Source organism: Balaenoptera ricei, chromosome 2 (assembly GCF_028023285.1).
Source record: "Balaenoptera ricei isolate mBalRic1 chromosome 2, mBalRic1.hap2, whole genome shotgun sequence".
Lineage (NCBI taxonomy): Eukaryota > Metazoa > Chordata > Mammalia > Artiodactyla > Balaenopteridae > Balaenoptera > Balaenoptera ricei.
The window spans coordinates 176,584,247-176,601,520 of record NC_082640.1 but is presented as its reverse complement, the minus strand read 5'-3'; the positions used below and the strand labels follow the sequence as shown (position 1 = coordinate 176,601,520).

General features: G+C 59.3%; 1 protein-coding gene across 3 annotated transcripts in view; it reads left to right on the top strand.

Annotated features, from left to right (window-relative positions):
• Nucleotides 1–16,906, top strand: part of ITPK1 (inositol-tetrakisphosphate 1-kinase) — a 212,833-nt gene extending 195,927 nt beyond the window's left edge. For all 3 annotated transcript variants that reach the window (XM_059914865.1, XM_059914864.1, XM_059914863.1), the window contains 3 exons: nucleotides 5,463–5,530; nucleotides 10,202–10,364; nucleotides 14,747–16,906. In XM_059914865.1, coding sequence (XP_059770848.1) covers nucleotides 5,463–5,530; nucleotides 10,202–10,364; nucleotides 14,747–15,105 — 590 coding nt within the window. In that variant the 3' untranslated portion in view covers nucleotides 15,106–16,906. The remainder of the gene's footprint in view (nucleotides 1–5,462; nucleotides 5,531–10,201; nucleotides 10,365–14,746) is intronic.
• The last annotated feature ends 368 nt before the right edge of the window (nucleotides 16,907–17,274 follow it).

Here is a 17,274-nt window from a genome sequence, read left to right as displayed (position 1 = left end):
CTGCTGCTTCTGCAGCCGCTGAGGTGGACGCATGCTCTCTTCGGAGTTAGCGCACAGGGCACAGGACTGTGCTGTGGGACCCCGGGCAGGTCAGGAGTGGGCACAGTCAGCCTGCCGGGTCCCCCACAGGGCTGAGGAATGCATCGGTGAGCGTGTTTTGGATCAGTGGATGATGGTCCTCCGTGTCCCTCAGATGTCACACAGTGGTGGCATTTGCAGGGTTCTGCCAGCATCGGGGCATCTGAGGGGGTCCTCTAGGGAGGCTGAGGGGCTCCACGCGCTCAGCTTTTCTTCACCTGCTCACCAGCTCCAGGTGACCCTTGGCCGTTTCAAAAACTGACACTAAGACAAGGATTTGCTGGTATTGGGGCTGCTTAAAAGACTGTTCTAGTGGTTCTGGAGGCATCTCTAAGGCAAGTTCCGGAAACCTTTGGAACAGCGGCAGTGTCTCTGGAATAAGCACGGTTTTCCAAGAGGACCCCTCAGAGGATGTCTGGTTGCCGTTGTGTGGTTTGCTCTCACTCACTGTGTGTTTCTCTCTGGACGGGAAACCCGCCATCACCAGATGAAATGCCCAGGCTGCGTTATTTCCCTCTGAGCAAACAGATGTGTCTTCCTAAAATCCGTCTGCTGGGACTGCCTCTCACTATCCGCTCCTCATGGCTTCAAGCCACTCCTCTTTTTTTTTTTTTTTTTAATAAATTTATTTATTTATTTATGGCTGTATTGGGTCTTCGTTGCTGCGCGCGGGCTTTCTCTATTTGGGGCGAGCAGGGGCTACTCTTCGTTGTGGTGCACGGGCTTCTCGTTGCAGTGGCTTCTCTTGTAGCGGAGCACGGGCTCTAGGTGCCCGGGCTTCAGTACTTGTGGCATGTGGGCTCAGTAGTTGTGGCTCACGGGCTCTAGAGCGCAGGCTCAGTAGTTGTGGCGCACGGGCTTAGTTGCTCCACGGCATGTGGGATCTTCCCGGACCAGGGCTGGAACCCACGTCCCCTGCATTGGCAGGCGGATTCTTAAGCACTGCGCCACCAGGGAAGCCCCAGGCCGCGCCTCTTGAATGAAGTCCAGCTGTTCCCGTCCTCTCTCAGCCGTTCTTCCCATTAACACAACCCAGAGAGCAGACACTGTGGAAATTGTGTCTCTTTCCACTGCCCTTCTGAGTGCTGGCGGGGCTTCCAGGGTATCCGGTCCTCACACTTGTCCTTGCCTCTACCCACTGGGCTGATGGAATGATCTGGGGGTGGGGGACCGATGTCAGGAGGGGTCTTTTTGTATGTGACTGTGTACTGGCAAGAGGCATTCTTATCAGTTGTGGGCAGGATGGGGCTGATATTTTTCTAAGCCTGTTTATATTGTTTCCTGATTTTTAAAAATATGTTCTTTAAGTCTACGCGAAATGTATTAAGGGAAGAGTAGGTATAGCTTTTTATTTATTTTACCAACAATCACTCCATCTCTAAAAGAAATATACCACCTGGTTTCCTTCCTTTCCACATGAGAAGTGTCCCTCTTTTCCTCCCCTTTTTCTCCTGGTTGCAAAGGCCTGGGCCAGTTTCCATCTGGGAACCACTAGTGGCTGGCCGTGGGCTCTGTGTCCTGTGTCTGAGGACAAGGGCTCTGCATCTGTGTCTTCTCATGGCCATTCCAGGTTGCCAGTTTACCATAATATGCAGGCTGGGGCCGAGTAGATCAGTGGAGAAACACAGAGCTAACGGAGAAGTGTTTATTATGCCCAGGCGAGCTGAGTGATTTTCACTGTGTCCGTCCCTCCATCCCCGAAACTGATTCTGTGTCCACTGTCTTCAGGGCATCACACCAGCTCATCGTTCTTTTCACACGTGTGTTCTCTTTCTGGATGAGAAGCGCAGTGTGACAGCGGCTCTTTAAGCTGGACCAATTGAGCAGGGGGCTTCAGGGCTCTGGCTTCTTTCCAGCCCCCTCCCAGCTTTCTGGTTCCCATGGCCCTGCGTGGCGGGCCCCCCGGCCTCCCCTGTCCATGCAGGGAGATGGGGGCTCCTTGAGTGGGATTCTTTTGACCTGCAGTGACGATGAGGACACCAGCTTTCCCTCCACAACTACTGTGTTCTTTTGATTCTCAGATGTACTTTTGGTTTTCACCTGTTAGCATCTCTGAAGTCAGGTGTGTCTTACGGCCACAGGCCTCTTGCAGTTGCCTCTGCTGGAACTGAAGTCACGTTTTTACGGAGAGGGTAGAGGTTGGCCTGTGCCAGCCCCAGGAAGACATGTTCTCTGCCCTTGGTCCACGGTCTTGGGGAGACTGCTTCCCTCTCCCCACTAGTTCCAGAGTCGCAGTGGGCGTGTTTCTCTGCTCCCCTTTCTGTGCGGTGGGTTTATTTCTGTTTCTTTTCCTCTGTGGGCACAGCGCCTTTGTTATACTCTGCACGTGGGCCTTTTTTTCCTTAGGGGTATGTATGTAAAGGAACGACACCGCTTACCACATAGAGCAAGGGTCAGCAGGCTTTTTCTGCAAAAGTCCAGAGTAAATGTTTCCAGCTCTGTCATATTAATGCTGCTGTTGTTGCCTGAGAGCCGCTGTAGACAACATGTAAGCGAATGGGCGTGGCTGCGTTCCAATAAACCTTTATTTACAAACACAGGTGGTGGGCCAGATTTGGTGATCTTGCATCGAGAGGCCCTCAGGTGTAACAAATGCCCTGTTTCCTTGAACCTGCCAGGCTCTCAGCCCTGGGATCCAGCAGGGAACTAGATAATCAGCCAAGTGTCATGCCCTCGTGTGCTCATCTTCTAGCGGGAGAAACTACACACCAGGGAAGAAGTAATGAAAGGACGAATTGTAGCAGCACAGATGAGGGACCCCAGAGGAAACAGTGGGTCCTGGGACACCGCTGGGTGAGGGGAGACACTCGGGCAGGGCTGCCGGGGCCGGCCCCTGTGCAGAGCTGATGCTTGCATGGGATCTGGGAGGAGACCTGGGCCACCGTCTGCGGCGCCATGACATGTGAAGAAATCTTCACATCTCCCCCCGCCAGAGATGTGAAGATTAAGCAAATGAAACTGAAGAAGGTGTGGCCACAGCTCACAGCTGCACCTCAGACTCACTGGGATATTTGGATGCTAAACTTGTCACTTACTCTGCTTCTTTTGAACTTCTTTTTCTTGTCTGTAAATTGGGGACAAAAATACCCATATTCCTCTTATTGCCTCCCCTCTCCGTTGGGCGTTCTTGGTGGTTCTTCACGGGGCTCCGTGTGACTCGGGACTAGTCCAGGAACAGAGAGGGGATGGGCCCCCCCAATCCAGGGTACACCTGTGATCAAGGTGCAAGGGCCCAGCCAGGCTTATCTTTAGGGAACTCTGTATCCTGAAGCTGCCCAAGGAAACTGGCACCAAGGGATGCTCTGACCCTTTCTGACCCGTCTCGGCTTCCACAGTCTCCTGGTTCATCAAATGGCCGGAAGCCGCTCCCACTCTGTCCGGCCCCTGCTCAGGCCGCACATGGGGAGGATCTGAGTAAAGAGCAGCTCTCCCCTCCCTGCTGAACAGTCCTCTGGCCAGGGCTCCCAGGTCAGCGTTAGCCAGGTGGAGAAACGAGTCTCCTTTGAAATGGTCCACACTTTCGATCTTGCCGCAAGAAGCTGTTGGGTGACATGGTCTGTCCCGTTCAATGGGCACTGGGTACACCCCTCCGAGTGCCCACTTCCTTCCCTTCCTGGCCTGGCTAAGCACCCATGGTGTTCCCTGTGGCTCTTGCAGGCTTCCCAGCCTCCCTGAACTTGGCTGTGTGCACCTGCTCTGGGTGGCCTTTCTCTCCCCAGGCCTGCTCTGCCATCCTGGCGATTGCCCTTGGGTCCCGCAGGGTGGGTGGGAGGCACCCTGAGCTCAGTAGGACTGGACCAGGCTGGGCTACAGGCTGAGAAGGTGGGCAGTGCCTGCAGAAGGCCGGAACGCCCATCCCAGCTGCTTGAGCCCTGCTCTGGGCTCTGGCCCGTGGGGCTTGCCACCCTCCGAAGTCTCACTCTTCTTGGCTGTCGGCGCCCAGGAGTCGAGGTCGGTGGGGCTGCTTGGCACCAGTCCTGCAGGGTGTTTATTTTCCCCAGGCTCCTCCCCAGGACCATCTCTCGTGCCCCCCGTCTGGACTGGCTCTGGTCGGAGCGGTAGGAGGACTGTCGGGCACACCGGGGCGGCAAGGGGCCTGCATGCCCCGCTAGCGGGAAAGATGCCAGGTACATCTCAGTGCCTGCCTGCTCAGCCTCCGCCCGAATCACTTCCTCATGCATGATTGTTGCAGCGCTGTAATCCTGGAGGTGGGAGGGCGGGCGTTGGCAGCCAGAGCAGGTGCCTTCTCGGTCTGGCCCCTGGCACACAGCGGTGCTCAGCCAGGGCCCTTCCTGGCCGGCGCTTAGGGGCCTGGGTCCCAGGGATGAGCAATGTGTCCTGGGGGACGGGAGCCATAACGCCCTGCCAGGAAGGACTAAAGCAGAGGCTGCTGGGGCCACGTCGGGGCTCGTGGCCCGGGCCATTCTTGGGGTGGGGGGATCATAGTGTGATGATGGCCTTTACTAGATCTCAGCCCCGAGGCTCATGGTTTTGTGATTCGTGCATTTGTGCGCCACACTTCCAGCTGCTGGAGAACATGTTTCTGACCGACTGACCTGCCTTTACTCTCCAGGGGCTGAATGAACAAACCACCTGCTCATCACTCTCAATGACCTTGGGATTGATCTGCCTCTCGGGCGCCCCCATGGGACCGAGGGGGCCCAGGGGGCAGTGGGAGCAGGGAGGGAGGGGGTGGGAGATGTGGAGGGTATTTCATGGGGCTGTGCTAACTTCCAAAGCCAAACAGAGATTATTCTGTATGCTTTCTTGGATGGGTCCTACAGAAGCCCATGCTCTGATTTCCTATTTTTTCCTTAAATAGTGGGGAAACAGCAAAACCGTTTGTATTTTAAACACTCATGTGCCAAGTGGCAGCCTAGCCGTTTCTCAACTGCTACCCTGAAAAGGCGTTCCGTGGGCAGAACCGGAGGGGAATGCTGGATTAAATGGCATCAGTTGACCTCTTTACTCTGGACCTTTGATATTCACATATGCAGCATTTCCCACTCACTTAGCCGCCTTTCTGGTGCCATGTCCGTAAGACACTCTAGACACACTTTGGGGAGGGGGGGCCTCAGGTATTGGGGAAAATCAGGTATGGTTCTGTAAGACGAGAGCAGAGGCAGAGGTGCGCTGATCAAGCCATTCATTTTTATACGGGAAGAAAAATGGAAACAGGGGCCCTGCCTGGGCGTGCGTCCCTCCGTGGCGTCATGTCTTCTTGGGGTGGGTAGGGAGGCCCAGGTGGCTGCCGCTGGACGCTGAGCCTGAAGGCCACTGTGGCCTATGGCTGGGGTGGTGCTGTCCCCTGGTGTCGGGTGCTGGAATCGCCGTCCCCGCCTCAAGCTTCTAACTCCGGCTTCTTCCTGTCTTTGCTTTTTCAGACCGCGAGTCCATCTTCTTCAACAGCCACAACGTGTCCAAGCCAGAATCGTCATCGGTCCTGACCGCGGTATGTCCCTCCCGCCGAGCGCTGGGTGTGGGGTGCTTTTGGCTCTCCAGCGGGGCAGGGTGGCAGGACCTTCCCCCCAGGCCAGGGGCCCAGGGAGGTTCCAGAGACCCCTCTTCCTTGCTTGCTTCGGGCCTTCGTGCCAGTGGTCATCACAGCCACGCCCGCTCGTCGCTAGGCTACTCCAAGTGGATGATTTTCGAACTCTCCTCCTACATGAGGAAATCCCCCCAGCCGTGAGGAATTTGAAGCCCTGCTTTCTAATCTGCCTTTTGCCTGATTTAAGAAAAGGGAGCAGGAGACAGCACCACGTCAATTTTCCTTTTTCTTTCCTTGCCCACGTGAGTCCAGTGAGCATTTGTTAAGAGCCTGCCGTGTACATCTGGGGCTGCTGGGGTAGTTCACGGCGGGTAATGGGCTCGGGACTGCTGTTCAGCGAATGTCGCTGTGTGTCAGGCTCCATCCTCGATGCCCTGCGGCCCAAAACAGCCTTGCAGGGGTGGCCAGACATCCCCGCTTTCCTGAGGCGGGAGGGCTGTGCTCAGCCGGATTCACAGGGCTCCTCACTCAGGGACAGAGATGAGGTTTGACCCCAGATTAGTCTGATGCCGAAGCTGGGTCTTCCGGGAATTTGGGATTTCTTATCTCCCTGGCAATTGCTGAGCAGTTACAAGTCAGCACTGGGCCACCCTTTGCTGTTCCTCCGTGTGTCCTGAGAGCCAGGGGTCTCTGCCGCCACTGCCGCGGAAATGAGCCCTCTGCCAGCTCTCCTGCTCCCCTCCTGGCCATGCTCGGAGGGTTTGCCAGTGTCCTGGCCATGCTCGGAGGGTTTGCCAGTGTCCTGGCCATGCTCGGAGGGTTTGCCAGTGTCCCCTCCACAACAGACCCCCACCTCTGGGCCTCACCCCCCCTCGTTCCAGTTTTGGTCCTCCTGTCCCCCGACCGAGGCCGCCTGTGCTTTTCCTGTTTGTTTCTGGTTCCTTTGAGGAGCCAGCTGTGTGCTGAGGGTTCGACAGAGCACAGGCGTGGAAGGGACCTGGAAGGAACACCAGTGTCCCTCCAGATGTTAATAGACATTCCCTGGGAACAAGCTTTGTGGTCAAGGATGCTTGGAGAACAACCAGATTTTAAACAGAACCCCTCAGCGCCTGGCTGTGCACATTAAAAGACGTAAATAGGTGTTCTGTGCTAGAAAACGTTCTGGTCTCATAAAAGCTGTAGAAACTTCAGGCTGGCCCAGCTCCGCAGGGCGTCTTCCCTGCGAGGCTCTCAGACCTTATTCGGCCTGTGACTCTTGGAGGGGGTTGGCATTCCGCAGACTTGCCAAGAGGCTGTCCCTGCCACTCCCCTGGCACAGCGCAGCTCTAGTCACCACTGGGCTGTTAACTGATGCCAGAGGGTCACTGTGAGGGCCAGAAGCAAAGTCACCTTCCTGGCTAATCACCCACCTACCATTCAGCCTGCGTCTCCATCTGCCACGTGGGAAAGGTCGGCCTGGAGACACTGCGGGGCCTTCTCTCCACCTTTAGGCCTCGCTGCCGTCTCCCTCTTCCCCTCAGCTCATGACTGCTGTGTGGGGATTCCCCCAGGGCTGGCAACGTGGGAAAGAGAAAAGGGAAATGCAGTCAGCCGTCCCCTTTCCACTCGGGATGTCAGGCCCACCTGCACAGACAAGTCCATTCCCAGACCTGGGTGTCCAGACAAGCCCCTTAGCAGCCTCCTGCTCGCTGGGGTCCCTCCAGTCTCCATCTCGGCCTCGTGCAGGTGCCGGGAGCCCTGCCCTGGCCTTGAAGCCCCTCCTCCCTCCCTGGCCGGATGCTCCCAAGGGTGGACGCAGCTCCCACACCCAACTGGCAGCCCCCGCAGACACGGGTACAGGGTATTGGTTAAGAGTGTGACACTGACGAGACTGCCTGGGGTCAGACCCAAGCTCCACAACCTTCCAGCTGTGTGGCCTCAGGCAAGTCACATTGCCTCTCTGAGCCTCGGGTTCCCCGTCCCACCCTGTAGGGTGGTGGTGGTGTTCAGGGAGTCCCTAGATGAAAAGCACCATGGCAGTGCCGGGTATGCCGTAGGTGCTCAGTCAGTGTCAGCTGTGACTGGTGATGGGGGACCCGGGGGGTCCACCTGAGCACCTCTTACCGCCTCCATTGCCTCCTTGTTTCAGACAATCAAAGGCTCCAGAAGGACTTCTGAGATTCCTTAGCTGAGCTGAGAAAGTGCTTTTATAAACAGCGGGGTCACGAGGCTTTGTAACAAAGCAGCGGCCATTGGTCCCCTTGCTGCCAGGCCTGAGCCACAGGCCCGTGGCGGCGGGGGTGTTTTTATTACCCCGTTTCCTGGGGTGAGAAAACAAGACGCGGCAGGGCCTGTTATGGCTCAGGGCACACAGCAGGGACTGGGCAATGCCAGGCGTCCTCCCAGGGCTCTGACTCGGTGAGGGACCCGGGCCGCAGGACCAGTGGCCAGGCTGCTGACCTGGGCTCGGGCAGGTGCCTGTCACGGCAAAGCTAACGCAGCCGCTTAGAAAGCGTCTCGCCTGGACGAGACGCCGAGGCAGCGGGGTCATGGGCGTTTTTGGGGGTCGCCGCCTGCTATGCAGAGCCGGTGGAGGTGGCTTTCACAGTAGCACACGACGGTGCCCGGTTGTAGGGTCCCTGCCCTGCACGTGTCTGGAAGTTCCCCATCAGCCATTCGGCTTCCTGAGCTGGGGGTAAGCACCATGTGTCCTGGGTACCCAGGGCTCTGTCCCCAGCCCACCTGACCCAGCCTCACTTCTTGTTAACATTAGTCGTTTTAATGTGAACCGTTCAGTGGCGTTAAGTACATTCACAATGTCGTGCAACTGCCACCTCTGTCTAGTTCCAAAGCATTTGCATCACCCAAAAGAGAATCCTGTACCCATTGAGTGTCACTCCTCATTCCCCCTCCTCCCAACTAATCTGCTTTTTTGTCTCTGTGGATTTACCTATTCTGGACCTTTCATATTAATGGAACCGTACAGTATGTGACCTATTGTGTCTGGCTTTTTTCACATAGCCTGATATTTTCAAGGTTCATCCACGTGGTAGCATTGTGAGAACAATATTCCATTGTGTGGGTAACCCATTTTGTTTATCCAGTCATCTGTTGATGGACATTTGGGTTGTTTCTACCGTTTGCCTATTGTGAATAATGCAGCTATGAGCAGTGGCATACAAGTTACACACCTGGGGTGGAATTGCTGGGTCACATGGTAATTCTCCATTTAGCTTTTTGACCCAGCTTCTTTTCTATTTCTGATGGATGAGCTCCTGTGCTTCCCCTTTGGCCCCGAGCCCACAGACCGTAGGACTCTGGTATCTCCTGAGCACCACACGTGAGCCCTGTTCTGGCTGACGTGCTGCCGTCCATGCCCTGAAATGCAAGTGGAGCGGCTCCTCCAGCCAGGCATGTGCTGTCCCCATCACATCAATGACCTTGTGATTCCTCCCAGCAGTCTGCGATGGAGGCCTCGTTGGCCCTGTTTTGCAGATGAGCAGGCTGACGCACCCAGAGGCCAAGTACTTTCCCCTAAGACCACAGAGCTAGGAAGTCACGATCAGGATTCAAATCCAGATCCCTCGGACTTCAGTCCTTCCCAGGGCGGTGTTCTACTTCCTTGAAGGCCCGGGCCAGGGGCCACGCTTGAGCCCATGAAGACTTGTGTGCCTGTCCCAGGCCAGCTGTGATTAGAGCAGAAAGTGAGCGGTGTCAGCGGGAGTCCAGGGGACGGCCCCACGAGCCCTGTGGGAGCTTCGCCAGAAGCTGAACTTGGACCCAGGAGTTGGGCAGGCGCAGCAGAGTAGACTCTTTGGGGAAGCCCACTGAGCATGAGTTAGTGTGGCCACACCAGAGTTAGCGACTCATCCGGAAGGGGAGAATTGTGAGCCCCACCCAGGAGCCCTGTGACCACCACCCGCCCCTGCCCAGTTCCGGCCAGTAAATGAAGGCCGGTCCACGGAACCCATCACCTCACAGCCTTGAGGCTCCGGCAATGGTGGGTCAGTGCGATGATGCTGACAGAAATTCCCCCCGCTGCCCGCCTCTGCCCTAACCGTTCCAGCTGCTCCCAGCTCTCTCCTGTGGGTTCCTGCCTCTGCACCTTTGCTTCCACTGTGCTCTCACCTGGGTCCCTTCCCCCCGCCCCCCTCAATCCTCCCCATCTTCAAGGTCCAGCTCACAGGCTCCCTGAACCACACAGTCTTCCTGGGTTCACAACAGACTCTCCATCCCCTTCCTCCTTGCTAAGAGGCTTGGGTTTTACAGGCTTAAATGCCTGGGTGCAAATCCAGCCCTGAGCTGTGTGGCCCTGGACCGGCCCCTGACCCTCTCTGAGCTTCAGCTCCCCTGTGTATAAAATGCTGATAATGGTGCTCGCTCGCCTCCCTGGTGGTTATGAGGACTAGAGGTCACGTACGCTGTATACCCAGCACCTGCCCAGCCCGTGGCAGGACTTGGAAATGGCCATCCTCGTGCCGACTCTGGTGGGTCTGTCCTGCCTCTTGCCTGCAGGTAAGGCCCGGCTTGTGCCACCTCACTAGAGGGTCTCTGTGTGTGGCGAGGCGTGGAGCCTCCCCACCCAAGGCCTGACTCGTGTGTGTGTGTGTGTGTGTGTGTGTGTGTGTGTGTGTGTGTGTGTGTGTGTGTTGGCAGCTGGACAAGATCGAGGGTGTCTTCGAGCGGCCGAGTGACGAGGTCATCCGGGAGCTGTCCCGGGCCCTGCGGCAGGCGCTGGGCGTGTCGCTCTTCGGGATCGACATCATCATCAACAACCAGACCGGGCAGCACGCCGTCATCGACATCAACGCCTTCCCAGGTGAGCGGTGGGGCCGGGCGCCACCTTCACTGGTCTGTAGACTGGCAGCCTTGGGCGGGTGGCGGGGGCCGGAGAGTCGGGCTGACCAGTTCCATCCCTCACTGTCTGGGGCCCGGGGTCAGAGCAGCCCCCCGCTCAGCCTCAGCCCCACCAGCCAGTGGGTTTACAGGGCGCGTAGTGGGCCTGCAGCTAAACGCGTGTTCTTTCCCCTGCCTCTCCTGGCCCGATGCCATCAGCAGTAGCTTTTCTGGGCCAAATCTCAGCTGACCTCTTGGGCCCTTGTAGGTTTAAAGAGCTGAAAGGACACTGGAGGGCATATGAACCCCAGTTTACACGCAGGGAGGGAGGGAGAAGTTGTCCCAGGTCATACTGCAGGGTGGTGGCAAGGCCGTGCTCCTGCCCCCGCCCTGAGCCACCATGCTGGGGACACGCTCGGATCCAGCCAGCTCCCCGCGGCTGGGGCGCCTGCTCCGTGCTGTCTGCGGCAGCCCTGAGGCGGGAAGCACCGCCGGGCCTGCTGCCCCACCAGGCTCTGCCCTGCACCCCTCGGATCCCAACTCAGGGAGGGGCTCAGCGGGAGACATCACCAAAGAACCCTCAAGGGGACCGTTAACTTCAGCAGTGATGGTGGTGGTGGCCCTGGGCTGAGCTACTTCACAGAGACACGTGCTGAGGCCAAGCGACTCCCCATCTTCACGGCAGGTCAGGGACAGAGTGCTGCGTCGCTCCCTCTGGCCCAGAGCAGCCTGGGCGCTTACCCTCTCGGTGGGCATCTCCGTCTCAAGGCCGTGGCTCTTGCCTTTATTAAGCACCTGCCCTGGAGGTAGAGCCATCGTCACTGCTCAGTGGATATGAAGAGAGGAAGCGGTTCCCACCCTCGGGGAGGCTAGCATCTCACGTGAGAGCCCTGCTTGCAGGAGGGCACTGCTCAGTGGGCGTGCGCAGGGAGCAGGAAGCCCCCGTGCTTGGGGAGCACTCACGGGGCACCAGGCTGGGTGCTTGACGCGTGTCCCCTGCACTGAGAGCATGCGGGCCAGGCCCGGCCAGCACCACGATTCACAGCCAAGGAAACCCAGGTTCGGGGGAGGCCCCTCCTGTCTCTGTCATGCAGTTTGTCGAAGGCCCACTGCATTCCCCAGCTGCTGCAGACAGTGGGGGCGGCGGGGGCCCTGCCCTCGGGGGACGGGGGTGCCAGGGGCTCCTCTGTGAAGCGGGGGTGGGAGCAGGGCCTGGCAAGAAGGGAGGGAGCCACCTCTAAGGATCCCGGGCAGGGCCTGCGGAGGGGGGCCTGTGGCCCGAGGCCTCGTGCAGCAGGGAGGTCAGAGGTCAGAGGGGAGCCCACCGTGTTGCCGTTCACTCTGAGCGAGGTGGCGCGGCCATCTGAGGTCTGTGTTCGTGAATAGAAATTGAGACCCTTTGGGACAATGGCCTATTTTTCTGTAGTCACCGTGGGTGCAGCCTGGACGGAGAGGTGGGTTTTTGATGAGCGAGGGTGACGGAATGAGAGAGCACAGGGGAATTGAGGCTGCATCAGGGGAACAATTATAATAAATCAGAGGATCTAAATCAGGGAGGACGTGGAGGGAGCGACAGCGAAAAGGTGGCCGAGTCAGTGGGTTGGGGGGACCGGGCAGGGCAATGCCCGGCTGTTGGGGTGGAGGTTCTAGAAGGATGGAGAGGGGGAGGAACTCTGCAACTGAGCTACGGATTTGTGCTGGGTCCTGAGTTGGCCCCGCCCAGCCAGCACCTGTGCGACTCAGGCCGGGCATTCTGAGGGCGTCCCGGGTGTTCAGAGAAGGGACGGCCACTGTGAGCCAGCGTGGACGGGGGAAGCCAAGAGGAGGCCCCCGGCGGGCCAAGCCTGAGTGATGGAGCTGAGCCCCGAGGAGACTGTGAGGGAACCCGGTGCTGAGTTAGGCCCCGGGAGCGCGTGGGGCTTGGGGCCCCAGAGGAGGCGGTGTCCAGGAGACGGCCGCCTGGGGCCCCGCTCTCTCCCTGCTTGATTTACGGGCCTGGATCTGGAGTGCTCATGGTCCTGGGCCCCCTCACCCTGTACCTCGGGCCATGGGTGTCCGGTAGCAGCCCCGCCAGACAGCCTGTGCGCTGGGCTCTGGGCAGTGGTGACAGCAGTGGCCACCAGTGGTGCCCAGCCTGCCTGGGGACCTTTACCCCCAGGGTTTCATTTCATCCTCACAACCACACAGTGTGCAAGGGACCATCAGGATCTCCATTTACTGCCGGGCACGTGGGGCCAGGGGGCTGGGTGACACGTCCAAGGTCACATGGCTACCAGGTAGTGGGGCTGCGCCTGGGCCCTGGGCCCCTGACCTGAGGCTGCCTGCTTCTTAGCTTGAGTCGTGGGTTCAGACCCTGGCTGCCCTCAGCGTCTGCTGAGGCGAACCTCCTGAGGGGGCAGCCTCCGTGTCCGCTCGCGCACAGTGGGAGCACTTCTCCCGTCCTAGCAGAGGAGATGGCGTGCGCTCGGCGCCTGCCCTGTGCTGCTCCTTCACGCCTCAGCCCGCCCTCCCCAGGCTGCGTGGAGCCGTGGGCCGGGCCTCGTCTGGGGACGGCAGCGCTGTCGCTGAGGGAACAGCTTATGTTCCTTGGTGGCCCGTCAGCGGGTCTCAGCTCTTCTCCCCTGCTTGCATCTCTGCCCTGGGAACCCAGCAGCACGTCTGCCGATGGCCCGTGACTGCCCTGCCCTTCACCCCCAGCCCCAGGGCCGAGGAAGCCCCCAGGCCTAGAGTGGGGCACCCCGCACCACATGTGTTCAAGGCACGGGTGGCACCAAAGGGCCTGGCTCAGATGCCAGTGCTGCTGCTTAGAGCTTCGTGTCCTCATCTGTACAGTGGAGATAACCCTCAGGTCCCACTCCCCGGGGGCTATAAGGATGCCACGAGCGAGGAATGTGAAGCGTGTAGCCGGGGGCCAGCACTTGGTGAGCCTGGATGAACGCTAGCCGTGGACATTGTCACCATACTCACCCTCACAGTGAACACGTGTCCACCTGCTGATAGCTCTTTTGGTGTTTGGGGCTGGTTGCTTAACTCTGAGCCTCCATTTCCTCATCTGGAAAATGGGGACAGAGGGTTGCGATGATCAAGAGAGGGAGTGTTGAGCAGGGCAAGTGCTGTGCATGCCAATATATACCCAGTTTTGTTTTTACTCTGGGCACCTCCGCTTGCCCCTCTCAGCCTCGGGCTCCCTCAAAACCACAGCACTGTTTGCTGGACACATAGGAGCGCGGACAGTGGGGCAGCCCCATCTGCCTGGCCCCTGGGCAGCCTTTTCTGTACGCGCTAACGCACCTGCCCAAGTCCGAACCTTCATTCTCCTGCAGCTCGTGCCAACGGCTGTGAAGACCATCCCAGAGGACGTGCGAGGGGTCGGTACCTCTCAGCACCAGGCCTGGTGTCAGCGATGGGGTCACGTCCCGGGGCAGGGGGTGGTACCTGGGCCCCCTCCCAATGCAGGCACACTGTGCCTTTTTGGAGACCTGCCTCCTGTCCCGGTCATTGTTCTTGCAGCCGTGTGCCCAGTTCTCATCGCTGCAAATTGGTTCAGGCAGGCGGGGGCGGGGGCACCCACCCCGTGTCGAATTTCTTTCGAAGCAGCTTTCAGAAGTCAGCAAAATCCTCGAGCTAGATCCGAAATTTGCTCGATGGGTGGCTCCGAGGACTGTTTGCTGACATTCGCAATTGCATCTGTGATGGGAAACGCAGGCCCCAGGTGGGTACCGGCGGTTTCTGTTCCGGAGATCTGGGCCCGCTTGTTAGGGAAGCGGCGTTAGCGTGGTGGCCTTGTTGGGGGGTGCCCAGTCTCCATCTCTTGGCTTTGCTGCGCAGAGTACGCAGCATGGCGGGCCTCCTTGCAGGTATTGACACTTTGGAGGCTGAGAGGGAAATGGACTCAGTTCCAGGAGCAGCTGCTGTTGATCAGGCCTCACCCATGTTCCAGCCCCTCCCAGTCCTGCCCACAGGACCCCCCCTTCCCCCGTCCTCAGCTTACACACAGGGAAGCTGGAGCCGGGCCACGTGGAGAGGAGGGGTGTTTCTGATTCAGAGCTGGAGGAGTGGGCCTTCTGTGCTGCCACCTCTGGCCACTCCACCTCCCCCGCATGATGGCATCAGACCACGTGGGGAGGGGGGGGTGATTAAATGAGATGCCGAAGCTGTGCTCAGCAGGGACAGGGCGCTTTCTCAGCGGCTTCTCACCCTCCGGGGGCAGCCGAATTCAAGGACTGGCCCCTTGGGGCCGCACGCACCGGGCTTGGAGTTCAGGCTGTGTGCGCTCGACCAGCCCTCGTCTCGTGGGTCCGGGAGCCCCTTCGCGCCCCCCGCGCCCACCTGGCTCAGCGTGCTGTCTGTCTCTCCCACCCCCAGGCTACGAGGGCGTGAGCGAGTTCTTCACGGACCTCCTGAACCACATCACCACCGTGCTGCAGGGCCAGAGCGCGGCCGCGGCAGGCACGGGGGACGTGGCCCCGCTGAGGCACAGCAGGCTCCTGGCGGAGCAGGCGGGCGGCCTGGCGGCCGAGCGGACGTGCAGCGCCAGCCCCGGCTGCTGCAGCAGCATGATGGGCCAGGAGCCGCCCTGGACGGCCGAGGCCGACATGGGCGGCGTGGGCGCGGGCAGCACCTCCAAGCTGCCGCACCAGAGACTCGGCTGCACCGCCGCCGTGTCGCCCAGCTTCCAGCAGCACTGCGTGGCCTCGCTGGCCACCAAGGCCTCCTCCCAGTAGCCACGGGGCCCGGGACCCTGAGGGGCGGCACGGGCTGCAGAACACACACGCTGGGCGAGCAGCTCCCGACCGTGACGCTACTACTAAGAATTCCCAAGGATCTGATTCTCCTCCTCCTTCTTTTTTTTTTTTTTTTTTTTTAAATTTTTAACCTGATTCTCTGATGTCATGATCTACATGAGGGGTGGGGGTGGGGACGGAAGAGAACCCCAAGTGGTCCAGCCTCGCGGAAGAGGGACAATCCCGCCTGATTCCTGCTGTGCAAATCTCTCCACTGAGTTTACACACGCTTGTGTTTTCAACACTAGGTCTGAATGTGAGGTGGGGTGTGCGTGCGTGTGTGTGTGGGTGTGCGTGCGTGTGCGTGGTCGCCATGCGTGTGTGAGTGCCCGAGCACGTCCACGTCTGTTCTTCTCAATGGCTGCTGTGGCCCAGGCCTCGGGGACCCTGGAGCAGGCCATCCCTGGTCAGGCTGTCGGCGGCTGAGCAGAGCCAGCAAACGGTTGCCCGTCTCTCTTCCCTCCGAGCCGCCACGCCAGGCCCGGCCCCGTTTCTCTTACCGCTGGCTTAAAGCCCCATTCGGTGTGCAGCTGCCCCTCCCAAAAGCAGGAGCCAGGGGCAGCAGGAGGCCCCAGCTACCATTTCCTCGGGGATTCCACGCAGGGAGTCTGGGCTGTGGTCCACCTGCTGCCCGCTCACGAAAGCAGAGGAGGAGGAGGCTTCCCTGGGAAGGCCACAGCCCTGGGTCGGCTGCCTCTCTCCACGTCCAGCTCCCTGGAGTCCGCTCGGCCCGTCAGCACGTGTCCCACGCAGCCCTGCAAACGGGGCCTCCTTCCCTGACCACGCGCCGCTGCTCGCTGGACCCGGGAGGAGCCTGCCTGGTTGGGAGCCTCCGGGCTGATCCTGCTTGTGCCAAGGATTTGTGCTGTGACTTTGGGCCAATCATTCCAAGAGTCGCCGGGCAGCCATGACCAGGAAACTCAAGGGCAGGCTTGACGCCCTGGCCCCTACAGTGCGGCCTGCGTCTCCGTGACGTCAACCCAGATGAGCGTCTCCTTGGCATCGAGGCGATTTGGGGCTCTCCCTCCAGGCAGAAGGAGGCTGCGTGTTGCTCCACGCCTGCCCAGAAGGCCTGATCCGCCCCTTTCGTGCTCACTGCCAGCCCCAAGCACTCAGCCAGCCAGGTGCAAGGGGGCTTGCAGCCCCAGAGGTGAGAAAGCACATTACCCGCGTCTCCTATTAGAGTCACCCCAGCCCCTGATGGCAGCCGACAGACCACCAGCTGGTCAGTCCAATCCTGAGGTCCAGGCAGGCCGGCAGCCCCCTTTGCGGAGAAGGGGATCAGTGAGGGGCTTTGTCAATCCTCGGACGGTGTGACCGTCCGGCGGGATGCATAGGACCCCCTGAGCATGGCCTTGTGTCTTCAGCTATCAGTCACTCTTGAGGAAGAGGAACAGGCCTCTGGGCCGTCCTGCGTGGTCCAGGGAGGATGGATTGAGAGCGGCTGCGGAGCTGGGCGCTCAGAGACACCTTCAGGCCTGGTCAGCAGGGGCGTGGCGGTCGCCCACTTTGGGAAAGGAAGGGCTGGGGTGGGGGGCGGCTGCCGTCAGAACTGCCCAGCTGTCCTAGAAACCACGGGCCCTCCGACCACCGTGTTTACACGACTTGAGTGTTGAACCCTGATTATAATGTCTGTACGTCACCTTTCCTAGCCTAACCCCAAGCGCCGGGGGAACAGGAAAGCGTGGCCGGCCTCTTGCACTGCTTTGTCTCCAAAATAAACTACTGAAATCAAACTGTATTTCACACGTGTTTACAAAATGTTGCTCAAAGCTTATTCCGTCCTCCAGTCTTTTAATAAAACAGCTTTACCTTTTTGAGTAAAATTCCAGTCCTGATCCGAGTCAGGACAGGTCGGGAGTGCAGGGTAACCAGGTGCCAGGCGGGGCCCCTGGCCACATCGTGTCCTGTTTAATCGACGCCTCCCCTCCAGGTCTCACACGTTAGCGTCCAGGGCCCAGATATCAAGTAACTGTTTTGCAGCGACGTGGCACTTTCCACCAGCCTCGATGCGGGTGGCCAGCAGGGTGGGGAAACCGAGGGGCGGGGTTAGGCTTCATAAAGGCCCAGGAGCTGCGCGGTGGTGGGGAAGGGACAGGCCGTGCTTGA